Below are 22,434 nucleotides of genomic sequence, written 5' to 3' on the forward strand. Positions count from 1 at the left end.
TGACAGTCATTATGATCTTGGGGAACGTCAACTGTACCTTCACACTCATAATCTACAGATAATAATGACATCCTCCCTTCTCAGTGAAACGTCCTAAATGTGCAATTTATCCACTGAACTTCCAGAATAAACTATTTCTATTTTGACAGTTAATTGACATCCTACTGTGTTATGGCTATTTATATCCAACTTGTATGTTTCCTATTACTCCTTATAGACCATATTCATTCCTTATTCTGTCTTTTGTTTCACTGAAAAAAAAAAAACTTTGGCCATAGCAGAAGCTCAATATATATGTGAATGAATGCAAAAGAAAGAAGGGACAGGAGGAAAGGGAAAAGGAACGGAAGGAAGGAGGAAAGAAAAAAGGGAAGAAAGAAACTACTTTGAGTCTCATTAAAGTATTTTTTGAAGCCAGGAATGGTGGCACACACTTGTAATCTCAGTAGTTAGTAGACAGAGACAAGAGGATCATGAGTTCAAGACCAGCCTGAGCTGGCAGTGAGTTTGAGCTTGGTCTGGGTTACATAACAAGACTGTCTCAAAACAAAACAGTATTTTTGGAAATGCATATAAATAACTAACATTAGGAACTCAAGCTTATCACTGTAGTTTTAGGAAAAATTATCACAAAGAACCCCAAAGATTTACAGAATATGAGACCCTAAAGCCAACTGTGGCCAAGTGAGGACTTTGGAGGTTGTGTGTCATTATTCACCTACTGAATCATTCTAAGACATCACCTATCAATCAATAGCAGCCTCGGACTTCAGCTCTCATAACCCAATTTAACAAATAACACAACGCCAGTGAAAGAGCTCATTGTGCTGCATGCAAAATCAATAGGGACCCTTACCTATACATACGCTAGCAAAAATAGGAAATCCTTTACAAGCATGCAGGCAGAAAAGGACCACTACAAAGCAAAACAAGGTGGATTCAAATTTACAGTGTTCTATGGGGAGGGGGGGAGATGATCTAAAAATTGTTTTATCTGGCTAAATAATCACCTTACTTAACTTGGTAAATACTCAACATAACAATGTCTCTGCTGATGAACAATACAGCAGAGGCAGAGATAAGCCTGGTTAACCAGTATTCTGTACAGAATCTAGTCACTGATAAGTCAGATTCACGGCTCTACACAGTGCCTGCAGGGGTCTTTCACTGAGCTTGTATGGAGCGTTTTAAGATGAGCCCATCCACTACAATAAGACATGCATCCCATTCATGTTGAGGCAGGTTAGGTTAGGGATAGTCTGGGACTGCTCCCCTCTTGACTCAAGAGCGCCTCCCCCAGCCCACAGGTGATGATGATGTATTCTCTCTCCACCTCCAATTTCAAGGTGATATAAAAACGACCTTCCAAGAGACCCCAGCCTTTCTTCTGCTCTTCTCTCACCTGGCAGAACCAGTGACTCCCCTTCCCTCAATAAAGCTATTCTACCTCACCTCATCCACGTGTTCGCCCAGAACACAAGGACCAAATTCTTCTGGAAACACCATTTGCCCATAACAATATCACCTCTTTACACACAAAGGACTGCCATGCTACACTGGGACTGGCTATCAGAAGTCAATTTTTCTTCTGCAGGAAAGGCAGGTATCCTTGACCAAAGGGGCTAGAGCTGACTTCCTCAACTAAGGATGTTAAGGGGATGGGGTGCCAATGAAAATAAAAGAGAAACTCTGGGTTAAACTAAATTTAACAGCAAGGAACTTCCCAGAGCCTATAACATGCAAACGTGGGGAGGACAGAACAGGTATGCCTGATTCCCCACATTTATGATCAGAACCCTACTTCTCTGCAGCATCTCCTTGCTCTCATGTTGTACAAGTTTCCAGGTTTGGGAAATTCTGGCAAGAAGACTGTCTCTGGTCTTCTCTGACTTAATCACATTTTTTTCTATTGTTATGGCTTAGATATTAAATGTCCCCTTCAAAGCTCATGCATTGAAGGTGTGGTTCCTAGCTAACAGAACTGTTGGGAGGTAGTGGAACCTTTATGAGGTGGAGCCTAATGAGAAGAAGATAAGTCACTGGGGGGCTTTCTCTTAAAGGAGATATTGGACCTCAACCGTTTCCTCTCTCCTTCTTTGCTTCCCAGCTGCCATGAGGTATGCAGCTTTGCTCCATCCCATGTTCCAGGTCATAATGTTCTGCCTTGCCACGGGCCCAAAAGCAATGGAGTCAACCTACCATGGACTGAAACTGTAAGCCTTTAAGTTATTTATCTCAGGCATTTTGTCACAGCAATGGAAAGCTAACACATTTTCTTATGGCCCCCACCATCTTTTCTGTGTTCAGATGTCAGCCTTGCTAATGCAGAAAAGAGTTAACAGCAAGCCCAACTGCTACCCTTGAAAGACTCGCTGACAAGACTGGCCTCTGGCTGAGAACTTTTGGAGAGCAGGGTTCCCACCATTCTCAGAACCAGTAAGAGTGGCTCACTGGTCTTAGCTGTTTATATAAATGATGTGGTTTATGCTGAACACCTGCTTTCCTTCTGAGTCTCCCTTGTTGAAGGAATCATACATACCATGTGTGACCCCACCAGGAGAGGGCTCTGAAGCTTGTGTCTGGGTCTTTTTACTTGGCTCAGCATCCTTTAGTTGTACTAAATCTTGACTCCTGTGCCCAAATCCCAGCAAATCACTGAATCTAGGGGTAGTCTTGAGGACCCCTGACAGAGCCTGGAACAGCAGTGTAATGAACAGTGCAGAGTGGCCTGTATCTGCTGAGTGACTATTGGGATGGTGTGCTCAACCATCCTGTAGCAGGGGCTCCTCCTCTTTGGAGAGCTGACTGTAAATGGCTCCACTGGGATAACCCTGGGGTGATCCCAATAAACACTTCTCCACAGAACAGCTGCAAAGGACTCCATCTTTCAATCACTCCAATACCTGAGGCCATATGGCTTATGCTAGTACTCTACTTACTCTAACTGGTATGTTCAGTACCCAAAGTCAGGAACAGGAGTTCTGTCTTTTCTGTTTTTCCAGAGACTTTTTTAGATATTCAGGAGCTCATATATACCAACCATGTATACTTATTAAAAAATTACTCAAGGCATATCAAGATTGAGGAAATTATAACATAAAAATTTTAATGCAATGAGCATTAAAATCCATTAACTATAGCATTGTGGTTTAATTATAAAATGTAATGACTACAAATGTCAAAAACTGGTCTTGAAAACTAAAGCATCTATGAAAAAAAAGTAGTATCCTGATAAATAACCTGGGTCTAAAACTACTAATTTAAGCCAGGTATGGTAATGCACATTTGCAATCCCAGCACTTGGGAAGCTGAAGTAGGAGAATCATGAGTTCCAGGCTAGCTTGAGCTATACAGTGAGGCCCTGCCTCAAAAAAAAGAAAACCCCAAAAGTAAAAAATAAAACTGTGAATTACACAAAGACCAAGCAGTAAGGGTGGTAAATAAAATTCTTATCCCACATCAGAGGAAGTTTGTGTAAGCTGTATTTCTTGTCTTATAAAGGAAAGACCCAATAGGATGGCATCTGATAACTAGAGAAATACAGGCTAACCAACAGTAAATTTAAAAATTAGAACAAGTGCCTATGCTGAGGATAAAAGAACCAAACATGGTCCACAAGGCAAAATAAAGGAAACAGCATGCTTAATGGAGTGAAAATGTTCACACATCTATGGTTAACAAAGGGGGAGGGGGAAGTAGGCTACAAAACTGAACCTACAGAATGATCCCAAGTTTGTTTGTTTTTATCAGAGAAGAATAATTGCTAGGTAGTGAAAGCATGGGACTGAAAATTTTCTATGCTTCTACTTTCTCATCTCTAAGATGAGAACACCAATCCTAAATATCTTATGATGGGGATACCATAAACATTAATTCAGCAAATTATGACAAGGCAACATAAAAATGTTACAAACATTTTTAACAAAAGTTAGAAAATGTAGAGTAATAAAGGGCAAGATAATTGAAATAATGCAATTTGAATTCTGGTCTTTACAAAGAACACTGCACAAGTGTACACCACTTCAAACACTTCCATTGTTTTCACCTAATCATCTCATTGATTTTTAAGCCAACTTAGTGAAGATGAGAAATTTTTAACAGACACCCTAAATCTAGTCAGGGAAACAGGCATAAACAAATAGCAGAGCCAGGGCCAACCTCCACAAGTGCATGTTGAATTAAGCATTCATTAAAGACTATGAGAACTAGAAGATATTTTAGGAATGTAGATTCTAATCTTGACTACTCATTTTCACAGATCAATAGATCAACAGGACCACCATCTAAAACACGTTCCTTTCAAGTTATTGTTTAAAAACAACAGAAAGCTGCTTAGTTGCAAAAATGTAAAGATACAGACACAACTGCATCAATGTTGCCACTTTGTTGCTCAATGACTTGAAGCAAAATATTTTCTTTTGAACCTCAATTTCTGCCCTTATGAAATAAGGGTGGTGCGTGGCCCATTTCGTTTTGTGCTTCTAGACCTTTGATGATTTCTTACATAGTAGGATGCTGACAGCATTTAGTTTGCAAAATCCCTGTGTAAGCTGCCTCTGGTCAGTTAAATCAACTGTTTCTGGCTCACTACATAACTTCCAAAAAGTTAAGTGCCGACCGCCATCTGGTGGCAAGCAGACTTAGCTACAGGTCCCATTCAGAAGTAAAATAGCTCCCCAGGAAGGGGGGATTAATAGTGATGGTAAATGTCAATGGCAAACCAGCATTGGGATGTCGAACCCACCAGCTTCGCTTGGACTCACTCGTCAGCCTGCACTCCCTCCCAGGGCTAACTTCCTGTGTTTGATACTTCTAACCCTCTACTTTTCTCTTCCAGGGTCCGCTACATCCTCGAGAGTTGGATCTCATTGCCTGGCCCATCTCCTCTTTTTAACCTGAGGAAACCGAGGCCCGGGGAAGTGAAGGCACCAGTCGGGTCTCCACGACCGCCGGCACAGGAGTCCTAGGAACTGTGTCCTGCCTCCCTGTCGAAACCCCGCGCGCGTCCCGGGTCTGAGTGTAGGGTTAAGAGTCTCTAGGGGCAGTGGGATTCTCTCACTAGCAGACCGGCGGCTAACTTTCAGGGAAGACTGGCCTGGGACATTTTTACGGCCAGGAACCCCCGGCCTCGGAGGCACCAGCGGAGCCCCACTGAGCGCTGGAGACCCGCGTTACCCGGCATGTCCCCTTCACGCCCAGCTGGGCTCCGCGTCAGACACTCACGCTCCGCCAGCATCGACATGTCTGCCACCCTGTGGAGATCTGGCCTTCGGATCAGATTAGCTGTGGCTGCTAGGCTGCCAGCGCAGGCAGAAGCTGGAAGCACCCGGCGCGCACACCTGGCGAATGGCAGCAGCCCAGGCGCGTGCTGGTGACGTCAACGGCGCGCGACTCGCTTCGGACCACAGGGCGGTGTGGGCGGGGCCACTAGGGGAAGGAGGTGGGGCAGGGCGGGAAGAGGCGTGTCTGTTCTCTGGCTGAAGCACGTGGAGCCCAGGACTTGGAGTCGGCCTCTACCCTGCAATCTAACCCGGGAAAAGGAATATGTAAGCATGCTTAGGGGCGTCCTTACTGTCGTCACTGTTATGTCTGGACCAGGAGTTGGAGAAACTCAGCTGTTGTTTTTCTGCATCCGGTACCTCTGCCCTGTGGGAGGGAGGGAGGATGGATGGATGAAAGGATGGATGGATGGATAGATGGATGGGTGGATGAATGGAAAGACGATAAATAGATATGGTATCTATCTTTCTGTCGGTCTGCCTTTGGGAATCCCAAGTTAAGCAGGTAGCTAATTTTGGGGAAATGTCTCTAAATAATGTGATGCCTCAAAAGAAGAGATTTTATTTTCTTCACTACAGCATGCACACTGTACTTTGCTTTTTTTATATCCATCTCTGCATCCATACCAACACCTAGCAAAATAATTTGGTTATGGCAAGGCTTCTATGGATGATTTCAAAATCTAATTAAAGTGCATGTGTCTCCAGGAAAATTCTAATGAGATTCTATTAATGAGAACCTAAGACAGACAATAAGGAAATGTTTTGGACACGTGACCCTGGTGAACTTCAGGGAATAGTGCAGACAGAAGCCTTCCCCAAGTAAGTAGAAGATGAAGAAAGCATAGTCCAGGTGCCAAGAGAAATTATGCAAAGTTGTTCCAAATGAAACTCACCCTTTAATGAGGAGTCTAGACAAACAAGGTAAACTTATTTGGTTTCATAAAAGTTAGAAATAAGAGACACCAAAGATATTTACTGCTATCAGCGAATACCTAGGAAATGAGTGGGAATGAGGAGTGCAAGTCAATGAAATTTACACAGCTAAGATCAGGAGAAAGTGAGGTGTAGCATGGAGAACAAGATTAAAGACTTAAGACTTAGGCAGAATTGTGAAAGTCTTAAATAATTAAGCGATCTGCTTAACTATGGCAAAGAAAATGGAAGGGAGTTATACAGAGCAGAGAATAGTGAGTCAATCAGTGAGTCAGTGTTTTTCAAGCTCCACATATGTTGGTCGATGATGTCAGGAAGACAATTTTGTCTCTAGGATGGTCAGAAAGATTGAGGCAGAAGTTTGTTATGCTGTTGTTGTGGTGCAGTGATGGATGGTCAGAACTAGGTGGCCACTGGGTATGGCAGTGAATGGAAGGAACAGTCAGATCTCCTTGGACCTGGTGACAAAGCAAGCTGCTTCTCTGGAAATGCTCACTCAGAAGCCACAAAGGAATGTTGTAGAAAGGACACTGCATTTGGATGAATGCAGGATAGACTAATAAACCAAGGTTTATTCCAGCTCCAGCTTTCTCTGTGTCTATGAAATACTGGCAAAGATCACTACAATTTTATCTCAAATAGAGTTGGAGCTTGCCAGTTCAACTTCCCTCATTCCTCAGAGGCAGCATCCCAACATAATGCAAAATAAAGCCAAAACTATGCACTATGATGATAGTAAACTTGACCACCAATTTAGGAGTCCAACCTTGGGCAGGTCATTTCACCGTTTTGGTTTTAGGATTTAAATTACAAAACAGAGAGTTGGATATCTCTGAGATGGTTTCCAGGTATGAAATCTTTCAGAGAATTACTTTAACCAGAAAAGCACAATTCAGTGATTGAGTATTAAATGGGGTGAAATAACAGAGGAGTTAAGAGCTTGAATTCAGAAGCCAGATTACCAGGTTCAAATCTTATCTCTGTTACTCACCAGCTCTGCTGACCTTCTGTATATCTGGGGCTGAGCACTTCTGCCCTCTATGATGCTGTCCTTCATCTGTGAAATAAGAAGAATAGTGTTTACTGCATGGAGTTGCTACATAGAGTAATGAGATGCTCCACATCAGATGCTAAGATCACATCTTGCATGTAGAAAGCATCCAGTACTTACAACGTTAAATAAAACAGAGGTTAGGATGATGCTTGGACAAATCTTTATTATTTTGGCATGTCTGAGGAGCTAGGGTTAAAAGATAGACAGAAACAACAATGACTACTACCCTCATTGAGTCTGCTTTCTAGCAAGGAAGACGTCCATGAATCAAGTAACTACATACATATGTATAAATTTATAACCAACAAATGCTATGAAATGTCCGACATGGTGGGTCATGCCTGTAATCCCAGTTATTTGGGAGGCAGAGGTAGGAAGATCATCAGTTCGAGGTGGGTCCAGGAGACTCTATCTCAAAAAATACAAGCAAATGGACTGGGGGTGTGGCTCAAGTGGTAGAGCACTTGCCTAGGGTTCTGGGTTCAATCTCCAGTATTGAAATTAAATAAATAAATACTCTAAGGAGAGATTTGTGAGGCTAAAAAAAAGAATATAAGCTAAAGAAAAAAATTAGGAATCATATGAATTGAAGCCAAGGCCAGAAAGGTAGTATATTATAGAAGCTCAAGTAGGAAGACTCATACTAGCAAAGTGCAGTGCGAAGAGAAGGTTCTGTGTGCATCTTGGTCCAGGAAGGCCTTCTTGGAGGAAATGCTGGCCTGAGATTCTTCCTCCATTCATGTCAAAATTTTATGACATCAAGTTACAAAATGGCTGTGAAAATCTGTAAAGGTCAACTGTGGAAAATCATACCCAAAGATCCAAATTTAAAGGAAAAAGCTAATCTCCTTACTGTCTTGTAACTTTGATATTGTTGTAAATTAGCCTCCCGATCCTTTGGGTGAGGTAGTTTGAGTGAGATACTAAGGCTTTTGTTTCTTCTCTCTTGAGATGACAGCTGTGGGTAGGGAGGCAGGGAGGTGCCTGCCAAGGATAGGAGGTAAGCAGGGCAAAGGGTGGGAGATAATGGCCTGGTCACTGAGGTTTCCATGCCTGTGCTGCTGGAGGAGCATCCCTGTCCTAGGGGTGAGAAAACATCATGTCAGGCAATCACAATGGGGTGATTTGCGACAAGCTTTCTGTGGAGCTCTCTTTCTGACATCTGTTGCTCTCTAGGTAAGCAGCACACAGCCTGTAGAGCTCTGCTCATCTGGTCTGTCCTCCCCAGGTTGGATTTCTGTGGTGCGCTAATTAGCACAATGAGTGCCCAAGTCAAGGGTTCAAACCTGGCTCTGATACCTGCACTCCTCTCTCTCCCTGATTCTCCACGGCTGCTCCAGGCCATCACCATGAGCATTCAGAGACCACACATGGGCCTCATGAACTGCAGTGCCATTATACTGCGTGTGGTCTCTGTTTGGGATGGAATCTGTTCCACTCTGTTCTTCTCTTCCACTGACCAGCTCTTGACCCTGGACAGGTGACTAAATTTCCCATGTTTATTTTTCCCATCCACTTGATAAATGGTACCTACCTCCCTCAAAGGCACTGTACATGACATAGGTTGAATGTTTGTGATCTCCCCAAAATTTGTATGTTGAAACCTAATCCTCAATGTGAGAGTATTTGGATTGGGTCATGGGGGTGGAGCCCTTGTGAATGGGATCAATGCCCATAAAAGACCCCAGAAAGCTCCTCTGATTTTGCCATATGGGGCACAGTGAGAAGACAGTTGTGTATGGACCAGGAGGCATGCCCTCACCAGACAGTCTGCCACATCTTGATGTTAACCTTCCCAGAACTGTGAGTAATAAACTTCTATTGTCTATAGGACTATTTATCCAGTCTATGGTATTTTGTTATAGAAGCTTCACTTCACTAATACACTACTGAGTAAATGGAGTGACATGTATAGTTCAGGACAGCATTGGCTTGGAGAAGGAACACAATAAATAGTTTATTTGTACTGGAGTGCACAGTTTTGTTTTTTATTGTACGACAACATCACTGTCTTGATCTGTATAGACACAGATGAGAGGACTCTTAGAGGAAAGGAGTGTATCTTCGGACATAGAACTCTTCAGAATTGCAGCCCCGTTAAGCTGCTAACTGGGAGCTATTGCTGACAGAGGAGGTAGAAAGAGGAGGCCATGAACATGGAGCACAAATACTTGCATAAGGGACTATCTATTTATTAGCTAGTTAGTTGTTGTTGGGAATGAGGTTTGAACTCAGAGCCTCAGAGCAGTGCTCTACCATTTGAGCCACACCTCCACTCTATTTTTCTCTAGCTATTTTGGAAATGGAGTCTCAAGAACTATTTGCCCCACCTGGTCTTAAACTGCAATCTTCCCCATCCTCCCAAGTAGATAGGATGAGAGGCATGAGCCACTGGTGACTGGCTATAAGGGACTAATTTAAGGAAATCCCGATCAGTCTTATAAAGACATTTGCTATTTATACAGAGTTAATTTGTGTATAATCCCTTCAGAAACCTCGTCATGAGAAAATAGTAAGTAAATAAAGCCGTCTGTGAAACTGTAGGCATCCCTTTTTTTTTTTAAATCTCCCTTTAAACAAAAACGTGTGGCAGTCTACATATACATACACACACAGTTTAGTATATGCATGGCAAGAAAATCATGGAGACTATTCCAGACTGTGATTACCACTTCTTTTCAGCAGAGCCGAGAATGTAATTATAGTTTTTACAGCATGCATTTCTATGTTATCAGAACTTTTAAGTAATAACAACACTTTCTATTTCTATACATATCACAATAGTTTACATACACCTAGTCTACTTATTCATGTATGGAAGGGGGCACACTCTCTTGGAAAGTGGGCCGCATGCCGTGGGCGACATAATTGTCTTGCCTGGAAATTTAACTCTAGAAATTTAATTCAATTCTTGCCTGGAAATTTAACTCTGGAAATTTAATTCAATGCAAGGCATGCTGGGAACCTGCTGTAAGCACCAGTGACAGAAATCTGTCAACATCTTGATGCCTTATGGGTGCCCCTGAGGAGGAGCCAAGACCATCCAGACCCATAGCAAACAGCAGCCAGATGACAAACAAAACAAAACAAAACCCAAAACATATTTTAAGCCAAGGGTGGGAAAGTCTTAACTCTTCCACAGATGTCACAGGCTGAAGATGTTAAATACAAGCCCCAGTAACCCCACTGGTCCTGCAGGCCTGTCCTAGCCCCTGCACAACTGGTATTCACTGAATGCTTCCTGTGTCACATCTGCTTTCCTCCTTTTGCTGTCACTTCTCCTCCAGACCGATGATCTCACTATCGCCCAAGCTGCTTGTTTATTCTCCTCCTCTCCTTACAGCCTCACTTCCTTCGGGGACCCATTATTTGTCATGGTTTCAGCCTTGCTTCCAGATGCCCCTAGGAGCAATTCTGGATCTGGACCTCAGCTTCTTCCAGGACTCTGTAGTTGCAGCCTTGCTGTCAGCACTGACCAGGGCCCTCTCCACCTCAGGGGCTCTTCTAGCTTTCTGTTCCTAGGCCTGGCACATTCATCCTTAGCTAGATCTGACAGGCTTCCCCGTAGACTCCATTGCAGTCAATACGTCCCTTTGTGCTTCCAGGAGGGGTCATGACAGTGAGGTGGAAAGCAGTGTGTCTGAGGCAGTCTATTACAGTTGGGGGAGTGCACAAGTCCTAGGGGTCCAACAACCCTGAGACCAGCCACTTATTAGGCACAGAGGTCAGCTGACCTTATGAAAGCTCCACTTCCTATCATAAGATGGAGAGGTTGATAGCATCTGGCCAAGGAGGACCATCACTAGACCATGAATTGCAAATGACAAAGAAAAGGAAATAGATATGAGTCTTTGCCTAACCAAGTCATCCCCCAGAACACATAAGCTACCATTCAGATCCTTTTCATCTTTCCTTTTTCCTGGGCCAAAGATCCTGGTCTATATCAGATGAATTTCCAAGCAGGAGGACCCATGGGGGCATTTCCTCAGCTGTGCCTGTCCAGGGCTAAAATGAGACTGTGCAATGAGGGTGTGGCTTGTTAATCTTCCCTATGTGGTCGTTAGAGAACAGTGACACTGTGGGTGACACCAGTGGTAACACCTTTGTCTCTCTTCATTTGAAAACATCCTTAGGGAAGGGCTGCCAGCCGTTATTAGTCACTTGCCTCTGTTTATGGAGAAATGGGGAGCAAATCTTGGGGCAAGGGCAGAGAAGAAAGTATGCACTCAACTCAAGTCTAGAGTTTTAAGGAGGCCCAGCCAAGATGGTTAGGACACTGCAGGAAACTTGTTTATATCATTATTTTGCCTGGAGCAGAAACTCACTTTGGTGATAAAAGGTAAACTGCTAAATTAATCTTTGTTGAAATAACCGGTAACTGAGACCATCAGTGTGAATTAGAGCTGACATTATGTGAAAATATTCTGTGGTGTTAAAAGCACAGCTGCTGGCCTCAGCAGAATCCCTAATCAGATCTAGAGTGAGAGCATTTGTCAATACACTTCATTTGTGCCTTACGCAAGCATCTGTCTTTCACTTTAATGCTGGCTGATGATGATCCAAACCATCTCTGTGCAACCTGAACTTGTCTGAGGGGACATTTCCTCCTTCTGATGACTCACACCGGGCTGTCCCCAGGAAGAAAGACCCTGATGGCGAAGTTCCTGGACCAAAGCCTTTGTTCAAAGGTAGAAAGTAACAGAGAAAGAGAGAGAGTGAAGGAAAAGAAGGAAGAGGAAGAGGAGGAGGAAGAGGCATGGAGAAAGGATTGGGTCACTTCCTGCTTCTCTCAGCTTCAACAAAGTGTATCCAAATGGGCCACCAGGGTGTTTCTGGGGTGTGTGATTAGATGGCTGGGCCAGGGACGGATGGCCGGGTTTGCTGGAGCCTCGTGGGAATGGGAGGTGGGGTCGTGTGTGTGTGTGTGTGGTGTGTGTGTGTTTGTGTATATGTGTGAAACTTGACAGCAGTTCACCCAGTGAATTACAGGTGTCAGTCATAATAGTCTCTATCCCCACAACTCCAACTACCAGGAACCAAGGAAGCCCAAACTGCTCTTTATCACAGAGAAAAGAAGGCATGCCATCATGGAATATTTGTGTGCCCAAAACTCATGTCCTGAAATCTTCACCCCAAGGTGATGGTGTTAGGAAGTGGGGTCTTTGGAAGGTGACTAGGTCATGAGCACAGAGCCTCAGGATGGGGGGTGCCCTTATAAAAGAGTAACAAGAAGCTTGCTTCCTCTCTCTGCTCCACCATGTGAGAACATAGCGACATGATAGCCCTCTATGAACCAGGAAGCAACTCTCACCAGAAACGAATCTGGCAGCAACTTGATCTTGGACTCTCCGGTCTCCAGAACTATGAGAAATGAATTTCTGTTGTTTGTAAGCCACTTGGTCTATGGTATTTTGTTATATCCACCCAAATGGACTAAGATGGGCAAATCATGCATTGACACTGAGTGAAAACCTTAAATTCTGGATCCATTTTCCCCTAAGAGCAAAGGAGAGGGGCGTCTATCATTGCTTCTCATGGGGACGTTTAGGAAAGTGGATAACTGGATACAGGATTTTAATCTAAAGTAATCAATAAAAGCCTCCTATGCCTTTTTTTTTTCAGAATCCTAACCTTCTTTAAACAGCTAAATCTGCTGTAAACTGAAGATCACCCATCAGTTTAGTGAGAATTTTGGAAAAGGGATTTGGGAATGAGTAGTCTCTTCTCTGTGTCCAATTTTGCCCCATCATAGGACTGAAGAGCTATCTATCTTATGTAACAGGCAACTGATTTGTTAATAAAGTGCTGACTTGGAACTTGAGATAACCCAGTTATCAATCCCTTGGCCAGTGTCACATGTTTGTGAAAGAAGAGGCTGAGGATAGGTGGGGGATTCCAGAAGGGAACACAGGTTTCCCCTGTAGCACTCCTCCTGGGGAACACCAGCTGAAGTTCTAGGTGCCTGCACCAGAGGGGAAGTGTGGAAAGGCATACATAAAAAGTCACCAGTTTAAATAGCTGGGGGAGGGGATGGGGACAACAGGGACCTTGAGGGAGATGGATCAAATGGCCAGTTGTGAAAGATATGCCACTTCTCCTCTCAGAGTCCCAGACTCCTTCCTCACCTGATAAAGGATCATTCATCTCTCTCCCTCTCTTCCTCCCCGTCCTCGGAGGAGAATCACTGTTGAGGCCTTCTGCTGAGGAGGACGAGCTGGTCCCAACACACATTCCTTTCAAGTTGTGTCCCTCCCCTTTCTTCCCCATCAGCAGTTTCAACGTGAATGGTGTCCAGCACGCAGAAAAGAGTATAGTGTACACAAATCTTGGCGATCATTACCCATTTGCACACGTGCTTTGAAACCTTGACATAAAGCCCTCCTCATCTCTCCCTCTTTGCTTCCACCTGCTCAACCCAGCCCCACTTTCCAATTGAGGGTCCAAAATGGACATGATTGTTCCTGGTCTGGCCTTTCTCCTAACCCCGCCATAGGAAATAAACCTAATGAAACAAGAGACCTTTGCTGGCTGTCACTGAGGCTTGGTCTGAAGGTCGTTCACTCCAGGGATTTATTTGCAGGATTTCTAGTGGAAGTCATTAGGGGTAAAGGTGTTATACTCAAAACACCTTCTATTTCTCCTCACCCTCAAACTCCTCCTCTCACCTTTTATTTGATGATACTGAGCTTTCAGGGCCTTGCTCTTGCCAGGCAAGCACTCTATCACTTGAGCTAAACCCCCAGCCCTTTTGCTTTACTTTGTTTTTCAGATAGGGTCTCACACTTTTTGCCCAGTCTGGTTTCAGATAGCAATGTCCATCTCTGCCTCCCAAGTGACTGGGATTACAAGCATGCACCACCACACTCAGCTCCTCAGATCCCTGTTTTCATACCAAGTTTACCTTTCTAGCTTCTTCTCAGCTAAAGCTTCTTTGAGATTTGCCTTTGATTGCCAGCCTGCATCAAGCTCTAGGAGTGAGTAGTTCTGTGTGCATGGCTGTCCCACTGGATGGGGAGGCTGGGTTGTGTACAGTATTTACCAGGCAGTTAGTGCCTCGAGGCCACACCCACTTACCTCCTCACTTCCTCTTTACCACCTCTTCTTCTCCTGGTGCCAGTTGTTTCCAACTTCCAGGCCCAAAAGCCTGGATGCAGCAGAGGGCACCCCCCCAACCCCTGTTCACACTGAGGCCCAGTACTACCCATCACTATTCACCCCACAGTATGTGTTTGTCCCCCTACTATGCATAAAGGAAAAGACACACACATATGTGTTATTAAAATGAACTGTTTATATTATCTCAGTTGAGTCAATACATTATAATGTATTAAAATGGAAAGGTACAAAATTGAAATAAATACTTTCTGATTCATGTATAAATTCTTTTTTTTTTTTGTCAAGATGACTTATCGTCAGTACATGTCACAAGAAAACATTTAAAATGACACCAAAACAATCACTGAAATCATGGTGCATGGAGGAAAAAGGTAAAGGAAGCAGCCGTTGGCTTGTTTGGCATGAGACCTTGATACAATTTGGGTTCCCCAAAACCATGTGAAGGGTGGGAAAATAGAAATGCTTAAAACTGACTTAAAAAAATAAACAGGCTTTACAAAAACCCTCTTTTTTTTCTAAACCCAGCCACTTCTCTACATGGTCTGCACTTACAATAGATACATTCATTATTGTCCAAGGGAAGACAGCTACTGCCTTTCACTTAAAGAGCTTGGTGGAGAGGCTGAAGGAATATGCTGCAGCTGAAGGTGAGTAGAATGTTCCAGAAAACAAAAGAGTCTAGGTGATCTTCAGGAACAATACTGAGCATGTCGGGGGTGGAGGGTCTCTGGGCGAGAGGTGGAGGTGGAGGAGAGGGGTGAGTCCAGATCTGAAGCAGCAGAGGCCAAAGGATGGAGTTAGGTTGGCGGTGGTCACAATGGGCACAGGATCTCTCCACCTGAGCAGTCCTGTGTTTGTCCTCAGCCTGGTAACATTGCTCTGTTTACAAGAGGTGAACCCTGGGCTTTGGAGATGGGGCTGGGCCTCTTTTCAGACACAGCAGCATTGGGGAGCTGGGCAGGCTTCCAAGGGATCCTAAGGGAGGGGCGTCTCTCCTGCTTCTGACTGCTTAGTAGGTGGTCATTAAGGCAATAAGGACTTTAGCAAACTAGAAGTTAAGGGCAGCTAAATTCAGCCAGATAGAAGGTAAAGAAAAGGCAGGAAGGGGGGCCCTTTCTCCTCAGCTTCCTCCCCCCAAGCCCAGGAGGCCTGATACCGAAGCACAGGATTTACAGTACACAGCAGCAGAGGGCTTGCCCTTTGAGAGGCTCCATGGAAAGAAGGCCATCCCTGACTTGGGGCCTTAACCAAAGTTTCCACTCCCAGAATCTCTCCTGTGGTTGCTTGCTGGCAAGTGACAGATGAAAGCACCAAGATTGATGTGGAAGTTAGGTGGAGACCCTGGCTATGGTCCATCTGGCTCATCCCAATGGCCTTGAATGCCACATATCCTAGAAAGGCCAGATGTTTGAGTGCCCCATGAAACGTGCACTTAGCTAGAGAAGGGAAAAGCCTTTCAGGGCTCCAGAATGCCCCTCCCCCAAGAGATGGAAGGACGACTACAAGGGCCATGGGAATGTGAGGTCCTAGGTGGTCTCAAGAGTGGGAGAACTTCCCTGACTTGAATGCGATCACAGGGAAACATACAGAAGACAGAGCAGGACAGACAAGAACCGTTTCCTTCTTTAATGCTCTGGAGTGAAGGAGATGGACAGTTATCGTGGAATGCTATAGGAAGAGTTAGCTCAGAAAGCTGCCTGTGGTTTTGGATCAGCTTCTGGCAAGAGGCCCTAGAGTTGAACAATTAGCTCTCAGGCGATTGCTGGCAAGGTACCTACTCCTACCCATGTGACCTTGGAAAGCCAGACAGAACCTCCTCCTTCCTCCAGCAGAAGATGGCAGGCTACAAAGGACTCTCCATGCTATGCCTGGGGCCTGAAGATGCAGCAGCATGGAGACACTGGGCTCTAATTACTCAAGAACATCTCAGAGGGACAGTTATGTGGATGAAACATGTGCAAGGAGAATTGTCACTCCATCAGTCATAATGGCCAGCTGTCTGGGGGACCAGCTTATGTCTAGTGGAAGCCATCTTATTTTGGTCCTAGGAATCTAAGAATTACAATAATAATCCAATAATAAGGAAATGTGACAATCAGCTGTTTTGGGGACAAAACAAGATTAGCCATGTGTTAACGATTGGCAGTGGTTATGTTTTCTAAATTATGCATAATAGTAAATAAGTCCTCTTGAAGATGATATAGCTTAAGCCCTCATTTTGTACACAGTACAACCAAAGTCACACAGGAAAATATTGCAGAGACAGAACTGGAAATTGTCCATCTTTCTGCAGGGACTGGAATATTGTGGTTGAATTCACATTCTTCACTCAGTGTCCTGTTCCGCTCTGCTCTTGGCATGTCAAAAAGCAAGAAGCAATCTTTAGAACACATGCCCGTGAGCCCTACGGTACCCCTGGCAAGTACCTATATTGCGTTACTGAGCTCATGGACACCCATCTGGTGTGGAAGCGGAGCTCACTAGAGACAGCAGCCCTAGGCTCAGGTGTCACCGTGCACAGCAAGCGGGCTTGCAGGCAGCAACTGCTGGCTGAGGTTTTGTGCTCACCAGTCATTCCTATTTTTATATGAGTATAAGAATATGAGGGACATAGGAGCTATTCTGGTTAACAGTCCAGGAAACAAATTTTAATACACAAAAATGAAAGTCTGATATGACTGAATTGGCAACTGTGCAAAGACTATTCACACACAAGGATGACCAGAACATACACACATCAGATGGAAACTCAGAAGGTACCTGCTGAAGAATTGTGTTAGGGTAGTGGGTTTAGAAAATAACATACTTCCAAAGTTTATTGTGTTTTTTAGTTTAAAAAAATAAATAATAATTATAGTCATTAGTACCAATATCAAGCACATTTTAGCTTCAGGACCTGTGGCCCTAACTTGGGGAGGCAACTGTATTTCCTTTTCTTGACAGAGCCCACTGGCTGCAGAGCTAACAGACCACGCCTGGATGGTACCTTCTCATGTAGAGTCAGCAGGGGGTGCTCTCAGCCTCTACATTTCAAGAGCACTCCCAGGGACCAGGCAGTTCTTGTAGAGGCCCACCTCTTCTTGAGTCCTTCTGAGCCCCTGGCTATAGCACAGGTTTCTCTGACTGGGGGCCTGGTGAGAGGAGGGAGTGCTGTCTTTTGGGGACAAAGTGTAAAGGGCTGTAATAGCAGTCCAGGTCTCAGTAGCAAATTGAAGAATTGTTTCAAAAACTTGAATAAAAAACACATCCTAGATTAAATCTTTGTAAGCTTTGGGGGACAAACCTGGACGAGTCTTCAAGAGGAAAGCAAACCAGGTAAGCTGGGTACTTGTAAACTCCTTGAAGGGGGAAGGCGAGACCACAAGGCCTGCCACCACTTTGGGACGATGATGTCCACGGATATTCCTGGGTCTACTATTTTGCATGAGGAAAATACAGTTTGGCTACTGGTGGCCAAATGGAGATAAAAGATAGCAGAGAGAGGTGCATAACATATGAATGAGAAAAAAAAGCAGAGAGAGGTGCATAAAAAACAGAAACAAAAATAAAACAGAAGGAATTTGTAGTAAATATTATGAAGATTCACTTAGATTTAAAAGTTGTGGGTTTTCTGAGACAGATAGCTAAAAGGAACTGTGGAATGTTCTTCTTGGAGTGATCAGAACCCTCAGGAGTGAAGACATCCCTGCAGGAAGTGTGGAATGAAGACACCCATGAAAGGTGGGATGGCTAAGTGAGGAATGGAGAGATGGATGGATGGTCAAAGAACTCTGTGATTGAGGAAACTCCATTCCAGCAGGAGACTGAGGAAGGTCAGGTTACAGATTTAGATTCTGCTATTTCTTATTCTCATTGTACTTCTTCATCTTTCAGAAATACAGGTAATATGACATCAATGCTAACCTTCACTTGACTTCCACAGGGGTGAGCTGGGAGAGCAAAAGGTGCAAAAGGTGTATGCTCACTGTAGTCACTGAAAAAATTAACTCTTTCCCTGGGATTTATGTCAAGCCTAACAGTTGGGGACATATCTGATTTTCACAAATTAGATGGGAGGACTCTGGGCTTTGCTGTGAGAAGGGAGGAGGTCAGGCCAGGTGGGATCTCAGGTCCTTTCTGGCACTCTTAGTCCTAGGGATGATGTCAGTCTGGCGCAGACATGAGGTAGGGGCTGAATTCTAGCATTGTGGCAGTCTCTATAGCCTTGCAACCAAAAAGAGCTAACTTTGTTCCTGGAGGGCTGAGTGAACGTTCTAAAAACTTCCTCTTGACTCCAGAGCAACATGAGTGCACTCCCACTGCTCCATCTAACTTCAAAGTTTTTGAAAGATGTTCACCAGCAATGGACAGTAATGTGACTGGTGCTCATGGTGACCTATGTCATGAGGAGTGAAGTGCCTGTGAGGAAGAAGATGCTTGTGAGATATGTGAACGCTGAGCTCTTAATTCTGAAGAGGGAGAAAGGAAGAGCCATCCAACCACTCATTTCCACCTGGATGGCCATCAGATGGATAGTTCACTGCAGAACCAATAAGCCCAAGGACCTCAGAGGACTGGCTGTGACCCTAGCTTGAGGAGGAGGGAGTGGGTCATTTGCAGGGGTCTGCACTGTTCTGCCACAAGACCAGTGCCTGAGAAACACAGATCTTGGAGATACCCAACAAGGTCCTGCTAACACCAGCTGTACATGTTTTTTCCTAGCCATGGAGTGGTGGCTATCTGAGTGGGACAAATAAAGAATGATAAACTTCCAGCATGCCCAGGGGATAAACAAACCTACAGATTCAGGTTTGATAGAAAGAAGATAGGGTTCTAAGAACAGCAACTCAAGTCCATTGACTACTGCCTACCAATTCGTCCCCTCTGTCTAAGCTACACAGGAGCCACCTCACTGAAGAGATGACTGGGCCCCAAGGAAATCTTGACCTAGAATAGATCATGCCCTTTGAGATATGTCTTTCCCTTGAGCTGATCCACATGCCCAGAAGAGAGGGGATGCGGTGAGCTTTGTTCTTACAGAGCAATTCGATCCCTCGGGCAGTTCAGGACCCACCTTTGCTTTAAAAGCACAGAGACCCCAAAAAATGTTGTTGCCTCTCGCTCCCAACTCTGCCCTTCCTAGTGTTACAGATGCTAAAACTAAGGCATAAGGACGCCCCCAATTTTTCTGTAGTTCTTGATCTGGTAGCATTCTTCACAAGAAGGCCCAGGCTCTCTCTTTCTGACTCCTTCAAAATCTTCATCACCTTTCTGCTTAATTCTATTTCAAGTCTGCCTGCCTGCCTATCTATCTATAATATAGTATATGTACTATTTTGTAGAAAATATAAATAATTCTTAGATTTCTGCTTACCTTCCTGTGCTTTTCTTCTTCTTTGTATTAACTAGGATTGAAAAAAAAGTTCCAGGACAAGGCAAAACTGCAGTACTGCTCAAAGGACTAGACCTTTGCAAGGAGAGATAACATCTCTTTTTCCACAGGGCCTCGATGGTTCAGATCTGGACTGTACAGCCATTCAAGGAAGCATAATTGAACAGAACTCAGCAATGGACATACTGTGCCAGATGAAGTGAACTTCCACGACCTGGTTTTAAGGAACAGTAAATACCATGGAGATAGAGAGATACACTATGTTGAATCTTGCATTGAATCTAAAACAAGTTATAAATAGAATTATGCTAAATTAAAGAAGACAGACATATTGGGATAGTCTGGTCGACAACCAATCACCATTAGAATCAAAAAGTAAACCGGCCTTTTTTACTGAGTAACTCCACGACATTTCTCAATGCACTAAGTACATTTTAACCATGCAAAAAATACACAAACATCTTAACTAGGTTGGTTTTTTTTTTTTGTAAAAAAAAAAAATCAAACACCAACATTATGCATTTTTGTTAATTATATTGGTTAAAGTAACAGCCAGTGGCTGTCAAGTATCAGATACATCATATACATATTTTATACAGAATCTGGACAACACAACATTACACATCAGAGAGAAAGAGCGGAAAATAGAGATTATTTGTTTCTTGGTGGGTTTGTTGTTGTTGCTCAGTAAAAAAATAAAGCAAAATATGAAAAGCGATGCTAAGAAGGAAAACACTTCAACAGTTAGGAATACATAGGGAAAATTGCTAATCAGAAATACAGGCGGAAAAGAGTTCATATTTAGGTCTGTGTCTAGAATTTTCTTCACTAAGAAACCAAGGAGCACGACGGGTGAGTTGCTTTGGAAAAGCAGAAAGAGCGGTTAACATCATGCTATCTGTTTTCCAGCACATTTCCAGCAAGAAGAAAAAAAGATCAGAATCACAAATTAATTTCACAAGTTTTGTTTTCAAAAATGTCCTCCCTTACCCAGGTATCTGGGCAATGCAGGGGTGGGGACAGCTCAGTGGAGAGAGTCCCTGGCAAAGGTTTGGCCTAAACCATTGGCCTTGAATTAGCTGGAGATGTGAGCTGTCTGTGGGGATTCACGCAATGGATGAGACATCAGCTTGCTCCGTCTACGCAAGATTTTCTGTTGCCAGCCAGTGATCCCGTCGGAGACACAGCCCCCATGACAAGTTTTGCTAGCCGAGCCCCAGTCCTGCCCCTTAAACTTTTGGCGTCAACATAATCTTAAAGAATTCAACCTGGAAAGAAAACAAGACCTTGAACACAAGCTATGGAAGCACTACCGTGGTCATGGTTAGATACAAAAATGTGAAAATTCAGATGTAATAAAAAATACAAAATCAGTTTCAGTAAGATTTGCTTTTGTTTTAACCATTACAGTGCAAGGTTTTTCAAATTACAGTAAAAGTTATGTGTCTGCTTACAGTAACTAGAATAAGTAGCTGATTTTGTTCTCCTAGAATCAGAGGTCCCTGATAAGTGAGAATGCACCAATCGGAAATCAACTCAGTACAATAAATGGATATCTTAACAGAAACAGAGTTCACTCTGGCCTTTGCCCCCTTCCATAAGTAATGAAAAAAATGGTGTCATTTGCACAACTCCTCAGCATGAGGTTCTCATTCAAAATAACACTAAGAAATTGATGGTATTAAAATCCCAACAAGAAAGGACTGGAAAACCAGAACTGAAGGGTGGAGGATGCTGAGGGAGTTTCCCGCATCACTGAGCTTTTCCCATTGTCCTTTTTAAAAGAATACTTTAGTGTGAGAAGCACTACTTTGTGCTCCAGCTGCCATCCCCGGCTGTTGGGTGAGGCAGCAGCACCGTCTACTGGATGGAAGGAAAACAACAGGATCAGGTTCTTTGCGTGGCCAACAACACCCCCATCCCCACCCCAGGAAAGGAAAATGGAACGAAAGAGAGCTCGGGGCTAGGGTGGACAGACCGAGGAGCCAACATGTGGCAAATGGATAGCCCTTGCCAAGACCATGGTACCTCTCAGTTCAGTCTCATGTTCTAGAAGGAAAGAAGGAAAGAGTCAAGAACCTGAGAGGACAGCTGAGAACAGCAGTCGCCATTCCCCCAGAGCCTCATCTTGGGGCAAGAGGCTGGAAAGGAACAAAATGGCTAAAGGAAGTAAACAGGTAACAGACTTCACATCCACAGGAGGGACTTAGGGAGAAGCAAGAGGGACCGTGGAAGACTCTCCGCTTGAGATTCGAGTGCCAGCCAGTCTGGGGTGGATTAGGAAATGTATTATGCCTTGGAGAGCCGTAGAGAGGCTCCTTCTCCATGGCCAAGAGGAAAGGATGGATGTTCAGCACCCTGGGTACACACAGCAGGCCAGCTATCTGTGGATACCAGTAGCCTGACCTTGGTCTTTGCTCATTCAGCACCCACCCCCCATTAGCCTAAGAAAACCAAGCTGTGCCCCATTTGACGCACCCTTTCCTATCCCCTCTAAGTCCCTGCTCATTGTTGGCAAGAGCCAGGTTTGTTGAATTTTGAGGGGGGAGATTATAGAGAACAAGAGGCTGCTATTTATGGCACCAGGATTAATTCACCCTTTGTGGGGTGTGAGCAGCACCCTCTCCTGTCTCCCGCAGGTTGTGGTCAGTGGTTTGAGTGAAATGTTACTCACATCT

At 44.1% G+C, this 22,434-nt stretch overlaps 1 protein-coding gene and 1 long non-coding RNA gene across 4 annotated transcripts in view; one reads left to right on the forward strand and one right to left on the reverse strand.

The window, feature by feature from the left end:
• The window catches only part of Pinx1 (PIN2 (TERF1) interacting telomerase inhibitor 1), a 72,741-nt gene extending 65,469 nt beyond the window's left edge, over window positions 1-7,272 (reverse strand). For 2 of the 3 annotated variants that reach the window (XM_020185454.2, XM_020185453.2), the window contains exons 1-2: window positions 7,207-7,272; window positions 5,224-5,525 (exon numbers count right to left, since the gene is read on the reverse strand). In XM_020185454.2, the coding sequence (XP_020041043.1) occupies window positions 5,224-5,242 (19 nt within the window). In that variant the 5' untranslated portion in view covers window positions 5,243-5,525; window positions 7,207-7,272. Of the gene's footprint in view, window positions 1-5,223; window positions 5,526-5,572; window positions 5,647-7,206 lie in introns of all 3 variants that reach the window. The other variant, XM_074055273.1, reaches the window with a different exon arrangement.
• On the forward strand, window positions 5,447-21,129 carry LOC141416939 (uncharacterized). The gene is made up of 4 exons (XR_012441579.1): window positions 5,447-5,546; window positions 14,671-14,756; window positions 14,911-15,032; window positions 19,867-21,129. It is a non-coding gene; the product is annotated as an uncharacterized lncRNA (long non-coding RNA).
• The last annotated feature ends 1,305 nt before the right edge of the window (window positions 21,130-22,434 follow it).

The sequence above is a fragment of the Castor canadensis genome, chromosome 14, assembly GCF_047511655.1.
Source record: "Castor canadensis chromosome 14, mCasCan1.hap1v2, whole genome shotgun sequence".
Classification (NCBI taxonomy): Eukaryota; Metazoa; Chordata; class Mammalia; order Rodentia; family Castoridae; genus Castor; species Castor canadensis.